An 8925-nucleotide genomic window follows, 5' to 3' on the forward strand; every position below is an offset into this window, starting at 1 on the left:
CCAAATACATACTAGTAATTGTCTACAAAATATGGGGTAAGTTTTAGTAAATGACCCAAATAAAATAAAAGGGTTTTTACCGTTCAATCCACTTCTGAAATCCTAACTCTACCGTACAGTTGGGAATAGGTGCCAGCTTGGAATTAATGCCAATTTACAGACAGGTATGAGAGTTATAAGTAGAAGTATTCATTAATTTAAATTATTGTAGGTTTGTAGTTAAAAGCTGAATTATGAGGTGGAGTGCAGTCTATAAATCCTTAAAATAAATATATAGAACCAATCAAATCAGTCCCAAACCAAACCCTATAACCGAGCTATTAGGTTAATTTGCTGAATTGGCATGTTTGTACGTGATAATATTACAACCATAGCATACCATATTTGTACGTGATAATATGATAATAATATAACCATAGCGTACCATGTGAAAAAAAAAGACAAATATTAGACCAAGGGCATAGACAGATGATATGGACAGTTGGTTCGGGTTTAAACAGTTTTAGAAATAACCGAGACTAATCCCGATCCGTGAGAGAGATGGTGAGGAGGGTCCACCAATCTAACTGTTTTGAATGGTAGATGAAGGGCCCACAAAGACCCAGCGTTAAGTGTTTAGTATAATAGTACGAAGTGAACATGAAGAGCATCAGATAGAGTCATTTTTTGTTTGATCTGCTGGCATTGGCAACCTTATTAAGACAAAACCCTAATAACTTATTAACGTAGAAACCAATCAACAAGTGTCTGTGCATTTGAGGTTAATTACCGTGTTTATGCTAAATCCATCCAATCCATTGCAATTTGAAAAAGTTTATGAGTATCTGATCCCTGGGCTTGCGCTATGTTCCTCGTCTTTCGAGTCTTTGGAATTGCTCGCTTCCGCTCCGCGAGTCTGTCTCGACTCTGGGCTCTGGGCTCTGAGCTCTGGCGACTCTGCCCATCTCCTGTATCTTCTCCGTATATGCTGTATGCATGCACACCACACCCAGGGTCCGGTCGGAAATCGAAATCGTCCGATAGCTGGGTTGCAACTGCTTTGGCATGTCTGAACTCGACCTGGACTGGGTCTAATTATCGGATTTTTTCGTGCTAAATATATAAATATCGGATTCTGAAACTTACTTTCCTTTTAACTGTTTTGAGCATTTGATATTATTTAATAATTGCCTAATAATTTACCAGAAATTCCGATATTAGCTGTTGCTTCCTTTTTGTCAGTGTTGGTTAAATGTTTGTTCTTAGTGAACCCATTGATTTCAGAATATTATAAATCGATAAAACCCGAATTTACCCTTCAATCAAATCATGTATACTTAGATGGATTAAAATATACTCAGTTGTTTCATAAAAAAAAAATCAATTTGTTTTCTTACCTAACAACATCTTCGGTATTGGACCACTCTTTTGCTTTGGTTAAGGTGTAAATGGACTAAAAATGTGATGGATTTTTCGGTCATTTAAACAATGTCACAAATAGACAGAACTTACCTGTGATTGGTATTTTCGTAATTAAAAAAAACAAACTTCTGAAATTATGGCTTTTTTCTATATTTTTCCAATGCAATTTCATTTTGCCCTGATACAAAAGTATGGGGGTGCAAAAGAATTGAGAGCTAATTATTGTTTATATTTGTTTCAGCTTTTAGTTTGTTGTTTAATTTGTTTGCATTGCGAATGAAGTAGAGTCTGAAACAAAATACAATAAAATCTAAAGTAAAAATAAACTACAATTTGCAGTCCCATAGATTTGTACTAATAGTCTAATGCTAAGGCTTAGTTTGGTTAGAGTGCAAATACAGTATACAAGGGTTTGCACTGGCTGTATTTGGTTGCAGTACACATTTATTTGCACTAGTACAATGCATAAGAGTGCAAATATAAAAAAATGCAAATTCTTGTTTAATTTTGTTTTGGATTTTATTTTATTCTGCTTCATGTCTTAATTTACTTCATTTGTATTGCAACCAAACAAAATAAGCTAAAAATTAAAACAAAAACAAATCACAATTTACATTCAAATCATTTGCACTGCAATTTTTTTTGCATTATAACCAAACACAGCCATAAATATTTACATTTGTACTCCCCCAAATTGAGACTAAGGCTAGTTTGGAAGGAGTATAAATACAAATATGTAGAGTACAAAACCTTGTATTTTGTATTCTTTTGTATTTATTTGTACTATACATATTTGTATTTGTATTCTTTCCAAACTAAGCCTAATGCCCAATTTGGAAAGGGTACAAATACAAATATGTACAGAACAAATACATACAAAATAATACAAAATATAAGTTTTTGCAATATAGATATTTATATTTGTACTCCCCCCAAATTAAGACTAAATGAATTTGCACTGCAGTGCATCCTATTCAACTAATCAAGGATTTTAAAACCGACTCGGAGAACAAATCGATCAAGGGTCCGGTTCCCAGGTCAAACAGTGAATACAAAATTTGCATTTGATTGTTTGTAACAATCATTTGTAAAGTGTGCCTGATACAAAATTTATACTTTTTGTTTCATTTGCAATCTTCGGCAGAGTAAATTTTGTATTCATAAATTGATGCAAAATTTGCACCAACTTCCTCTTACACTAATTCCCTTGAAATAAATGCTTTTTACCTCAATATCAAATCAATAACCTTCCTCCTACCTCTATCCTCTTTTAAATAAGGTTTACTTGTCTGAAACAAAAACAAAAAAGGCAAGTCAAAATATAAAGCAAAAGTAAATCAGAATTTCGCACTCTGTGCATTTACACAAATGCAAATAAAATTTGTACTAAAAACAAATGATCAAACAATTGAAATAAATATACTTTTATGAAACACAATCCAAGCGGGGTAACCGATTCAAGAGATCATGATCCACCTTCTGGATCCACCAGTTGTCAAGAAGATCCCAATTGCACTGTTAGGATCATACAGGCAAGAGCATGATTCCTAGTTTCCTATTATTCCTACGCCCCTGGGAAATTTCATTGGGGCTCATATATGTTTCATCTCTAAAAACAAGTTAACATGGTAAGCTTTTTGGATATTCCAAGAAGGATACGTTTTAAACACTAAAAGTATAGAAGGATAGATTTGTCATTTTGCAGTAAAACTCACATTTATTAATCGCAAAATATCCCTCAATAATTCTAGATCTTCTGTCTCACGAGAGAGAGAGAGGCTACAATTTACAATTCACTGGCTGAAGCTGAATTACATTTAATTGATCCACCTTTCTTGTCGTCTATGCATTCTCCTTAAGAAAAGTTAAAACCTTCTCTCACTCTCGATTTGGGAAGTTCCATCCACCTTGTTTCTTCCCACTCCACCTTTTTCTTTCTCTTCTTCTCTACTTCTCCATTTCTCCTCCACATATCATTAGTCAATCAAGTTTAGCTTTTGTAATCTGCAACCCATCTTCTGCAGGACCAAACTTCTTTTTGTTCCCTTTTCTTCTTTTTGCATCACTCCGTCCCTTTTCTTCTTTTAAACTGCAGGACAAGTGTTTTACATAGTGTCTCCAACAACTAATTACCAAAGATGAATGACGATGAAGCTTGATGAGAGGAGGAGGAGAGGCTTTTCTTCTGAATCTCAAACTTTGCGATCTCAAGACATTAACGCCCGTTCATTATAAGGTAATATTTATGTTGTTTCTTCTTTTGCTTCGCATTAAATAAAGCAGAGATCCCAAATCGCCCTATTCTCTGCCATATCTGTATCTACTAACAAGATCATGGATTTAATACATATGAATCGCCTTTGGGTCTCCTGCTGCACTACTGTTAATGCTCGAAGCATTTAGTTTTCTTCATGGGAAATTTTCAGAAAATCCAAATTCATCCAACCAGACCCATCTCTTCTTTTGTCTGTTTGTCTGTTTTTTTTTTTCTCCTTTTTTCATTTCTTTCGTGTTTGGTATCTTAAAGGAGCTGTTGGACTTGGACCTGTTCTGGATAATCTACCATGACAAAGATGAAGGGGATCTATAAGGGGTTCAAGTACCTCTCCCAAATCTTTGGTACTGCCTCCTCCTTATTTAAATCTTTTAGCCATTTATTATCTCCTTTCATGGGTTTTATGCTCTCTAGGCTGAAGACGAGAAATGGGTTTGCTTTTCAGTCGGCAAGGACCGTGATATGGAGATTGGGTACCCAACAGATGTTAAACATGTTGCACACATTGGGTGGGATAGCCATTCTAACAATGCACCCAGCTGGGTACGTAACATTTGCTCTGTTTCTCATTTTACACGTATGGATTGATCTGTTCAGTCTCTTTTTCTCTTTCAATTCTGAGAGAGTTCCTTGTTCTTCTATCTGCTACCTAGATGAACAAATTCAAGACTTCATCAGATTTCTCAGCTACGTCTCTAAGCAAAATTAGTGACCCAAGGGATCCCAATCTCAGTGCTGTTTCAACTTGGTCTTCTCAAGGTACGTTTGATACCCTCTCTTTCAATCTTTCTCGTAAATGAAACAGAAGTCCAATTTCTTATGGTAATATAGTGGTAATTGGGTTTGGTTTGATAGAAAATAAGTGAGAAACAGGGAGCTAAGGGAAAATTGTTAACAATGTTTGTGAAATTCCATACTAACTTTTCCCCACCTTTCTATTTTCCATGAAACCCAAAACATAGACTCCTCAGTCTTTAGGGTTAGTTTTGTGAATGTGAGAGAGAGAGAGAGAAAGGTGGAAGATGCTTTGCTTCTACAGTGAGGTAGGGACCCTGTTACCCCACGGGACACGCTTTCCTACAATCCAATAATAATAAGAAGAGGGAGGAGCTACAAGAACAGAGGGAATCTTGGCTGGGCAAATTGACAGCCTATCCCCCCCTTGACAAAGAAAACGGTCAGGATTGATTCGCTGTTACATTAAGTATTTTGGAATTATCATATACTACAATTTATAATTACTATTTATCTAAAGGAATGATTCTGTTCGGTCACGGTCTCCCGGACGATATTCTTTTGTCGGGTGCGGTGGAGCCCACACTCGGCTCATGAGAGGATGGGCCCTGGTTTCTAGTGTAGCTCTCTGATCACCGTCACTTCACAATCATAGGATGACTAATGAGCGCTGAATCCATTATTCAACCTGAAGCCCAGGCCGATGACCCTACAGTACAATTGGTCACTCGGTTCTGAGCTGCTCCGCGTTGTGGGTGCTACTGCTATATTCACTAACTCCTATGGGCTATGGCTGTGGGGTATTCTACTTCGTTTATCAGAGAATATATATTAAGATTTTTTTTTTTTTAATTTCTCAACTTGCTCTTAATCTCTTATAGACCCTTGTTTTTGTTTGACATTGGGCACTCAGTCAGAAGATTTAAGGTTTATTATTAGTGGTCGGACTAATAATGATAATTAGTAAGTGAAGTATTACAAGTTGGAGACGGGGAGGGTTTTGGGTGCAAGTAGTTAAAAATGATTTGAGCCCTTATAATTTAATGATGATATTGCATTGAACAGAATGGAATAGTAAAGTCTATCAAACATGGAAAAAAAAAAAAAAGAATGAAATGGAATAATAGGATGTATGTAGTCGATCCCATATGGTTGGGATAAGGCTTAGGATAATGATAATGATGATAATTAATAATAATATTAAATATTTCTAATACCCCAATTTGGTTTGTATGTGAAGAATTCAAATCAGCCCTCCACAAAATAGTTTCTCATAATGTTATACAGTATATTTTTGTCGTGTATTAAAAATATCTCTCAATGATAATATCAAAAATGATGAAGCATCAACCCGTATGTGAGTCTATGTTTCATCAACTAGAACAAGCATGGGTTGACGTCTAGCTTTTGTATCACACTCGTTTCAGAGGATTTAACTTCATTTGGGGCTGTTGGGGAGGGTTGAACTGAAAATTCAACTAAACTGGTTCTCCAAATAAACTATTCAAAGATGTTGAAGTGGACAGTCTTTCAAATGACTGATTGATGATAATAGATTTGGGCCTTGATAAACAAAATTACTAATTAAACTAGTTTGCTGATTTGTTCATCGACAGATTTCGAGCGATCTATGGGACCTCAACAGGCTTCTCAAATGACCAACGACAAGAAACACCGGAAGAAGACCAAGTCGACGTCCTCATCATCCTCAAGGTCGTCAAGAAAATAAAATCCTCTTCATTTGCTGGCACGCTAACGGCTAACCTAAGTGGAGACTGCACCTAATCATCAAGGATTAATATTCTGGCCGTGTAACATGAAGTTGGGGCAATACAAAAGCTTTTAGAAAAGACAAAACATTGGAATGTAGAAAGAAGGGGGTGATGAATTCCCCCATTTGTGCTTGGGATGTTCACTCTCAAGGGCAGAAAGAAGAAGGTTGAGTGGTTGGATGATAGTTTTTCATTCCCGTGTAAAGCAAAAAAGTTGTTTTCTTTTTGCTTCACTTGTACTTAGTTTAGATTTAATATATAGCTAAAACAATGAAAATAAGAATTTGGTATGGTAAAGAGATGAAGAGGGTTATGTTTGAACCAACGTAGCTTAATTAAACGAGAGGGTTATGTCTGAACAGAGAAACATGGATAGAGTCAAAGTAGGAAGAAAGATGGATATTTTCTCATCTTGATCTTTTAAATCCTATGGTCAAAATTATAGAAATTCTGTTGTGACTTGTAAGAGTCACCATTTGTGTGATCCATTTAATTGGATGGTCGTGATTGATAATGACCTACACCCCTTGCATATTATAGATCAATAAGACTCTTAGCCCTAAAGCTATACATTGAATACCCTGTACTCCTGAAATTTCAATTTGTTCTGAAAATTTTGTTCGCTTTGGTGAAGTGTTTAATTGTTTCTAGACTTCTTTTGCAGGAAAATGGAACAATGCGTGAATGCATTATACAATTTGTTGTGTTTGTGTCTTTCACTTTTTATTGTAATTTATTTCTTAACCTGCTCCGAATAAGTTGAAAAAAAAACTCCAAAAGCAAAATTTCATAATGGTTTATACTTGTATGTAATAAAAGTGTATGGGCCCATCCATTTTTAGCTTATGGGTTTGACGTGAATACTTGTTTCGAGGTTTTTCTTTTGGGTTCCACTATGGTATGGAAAATATATGATATTAAAAAACAATTGACCTATAAACTGTAATTATAAATGTGATAGCGGGTGTTACTTATCAATATTCATGGGTGGATTTTGATTGGTCAAAACTCTTTTCATATCATATCTTTCTCATACCAAAGATTTTTCCTTTTTCTTTTTATTTATCTTTTGGCTTGTAAAAGAAGCAGAGTTCAAAGAGTTTGGGTGTATTGAGGTTTAGGGTTTCTACGGGAGAGGGCTTATACAACTTTGTAATATTCATTTCTGTTTTCTATAGTAGATTTCAGCTCTCCTTTTGCCCATGGATATAGGCAATAAGACGAACCACATAAATTTGTGTGTGCCTTGTTTCTTGTTTCTCTGTCTCTTTTTAATTCTTCGTGTGTTATTCAAATCTGTGCTTTTTTGGGATTTCATACCACAATCTGATAAACTTACCAAATGGACGAGGAGACTAAGCTAGGCTTTTTGGAAGTTACTTAACTGTTGCTTAATTGTCATGGAGGATAAGTTAGATATGTTCATGGCCAGGATTTGGGCTTGGGTTTTGCGTCAGGCCCATTCAAATTTTGACAAAACCTAAGCCTGATGAGCCTGACCCATGAACAGGTCTAAGTATAAGTAAATATAGGGTTTATGGTCCCATAGATGTAAGAGAAGAGTTAATATAGTGGGAAATAACCAGACAATTATCGTACAAACATGTTGCAACACTAGCTAGTTTTGTCAAAGGGCAAGCAATAAATGTTGCTTATTGAGACTATGGAGTTTGCAATGATTTGGGTGCAATTTTAGTTGGTAGCTTGTGTGTGCAAAATTCTAGAGCCATATATTGTTGTATTAATATTAGGGATGGCAGTAGGGCAGATTTGGGGAGGGTTTTGTAAATTTTAGACCCTATCCACCTCTCTAGACCCCCCAACCTGTACCCTCCTCAAAACCCGGAGCATGTTAGACTTTTATAATCCAAACCCTCCTTGTAGATAAAAATGCAAAATGTGGCAAGTTGGGTTGGAGGCGAGTCTAGAACCTACATATAATTTCTTATTATTTCCTATATATATTTATATATATATACATAAGCAATAAAAAAATAACATGAACAAACATCAAAAAATTCAATTATTTGATTAAAATATGTAGAAAACATATAAACTATCAATCATCCTTCACATAAAATTCAAAATATTATTAATTCAACAACTAATACATAATTTCATGTCTTTCAACAATATGCGGGTTAGGGAAAATCAGATTTAGCCTAATATTGTATCTTACCCATACCTATACGGGTTGTAAATTCCCAAAACCCGTCCCTGCCCCAAAATCTATTTTTCAAAAAAAAAATCTTACAAGTGTCCTATGTAAAAATACTTTTGGAGAAGTGTTTTCATAAAAATACTTTAACAAAAGTACTTTCATAAAAGTGCTTTCATAAAAAATACTTTTGTAAAAGTTCTTTTATAAAAGTACTTCCGTAAAAGTGCTTTTATAAAAGTACTTCAGTAAACGTGCTTTTATAGAAGTACTTAAGTACAAGTGCTTTTACAAAAAATGCTTTCATAAAAGTACTTTTGTAAAAGTTCTTCCATAAAAGTACTTTTATAAAAATACTCCATAAAAGTGTTTTTATTAAAGTGCTTTCATAAAAGTGTGTAAAAGTACTTTTATAAAAATGCTTTCATAAAATTACTTCCATAGTAGTTCGCTAGTAAACATCTATCGCAACAGTTTTGCAAACAAAGTTTCCTCAAAGAATGAAAATGACGAAGATGGGGCATGATTATTTTTCATGTTGTAAGCTACCTCAACTTTTGTACTATGGGCTGATTTTTCATTCT

General features: G+C 34.9%; 1 protein-coding gene across 3 annotated transcripts; it reads left to right on the plus strand.

Annotated features, from left to right (window-relative positions):
* Positions 1 to 3148: 3148 nt before the first annotated feature.
* On the plus strand, positions 3149 to 6480 carry LOC148878180 (CRIB domain-containing protein RIC10-like). 3 transcript variants are annotated; one of them, XM_088950247.1, is made up of 5 exons: positions 3149 to 3637; positions 3929 to 4020; positions 4122 to 4219; positions 4330 to 4435; positions 6028 to 6480. In XM_088950247.1, the coding sequence occupies exons 2-5, from the start codon at positions 3966 to 3968 to the stop codon at positions 6138 to 6140; spliced, it is 372 nt and encodes a 123-aa protein (XP_088806373.1). In that variant the 5' UTR covers positions 3149 to 3637; positions 3929 to 3965; the 3' UTR covers positions 6141 to 6480. The 3 variants fall into 3 exon arrangements, with proteins under 3 accessions (XP_088806373.1, XP_088806363.1, XP_088806382.1); XM_088950237.1 differs by having other exon boundaries at positions 3152 to 3637; positions 4098 to 4219; XM_088950256.1 differs by lacking the exon at positions 3929 to 4020 and having other exon boundaries at positions 3424 to 3637; positions 4091 to 4219.
* Positions 6481 to 8925: the final 2445 nt, after the last annotated feature.

This window comes from Nelumbo lutea, chromosome 1, assembly GCF_056320005.1.
Source record: "Nelumbo lutea isolate HS-2025 chromosome 1, American lotus-T2T, whole genome shotgun sequence".
NCBI classification, from domain to species: domain Eukaryota; kingdom Viridiplantae; phylum Streptophyta; class Magnoliopsida; order Proteales; family Nelumbonaceae; genus Nelumbo; species Nelumbo lutea.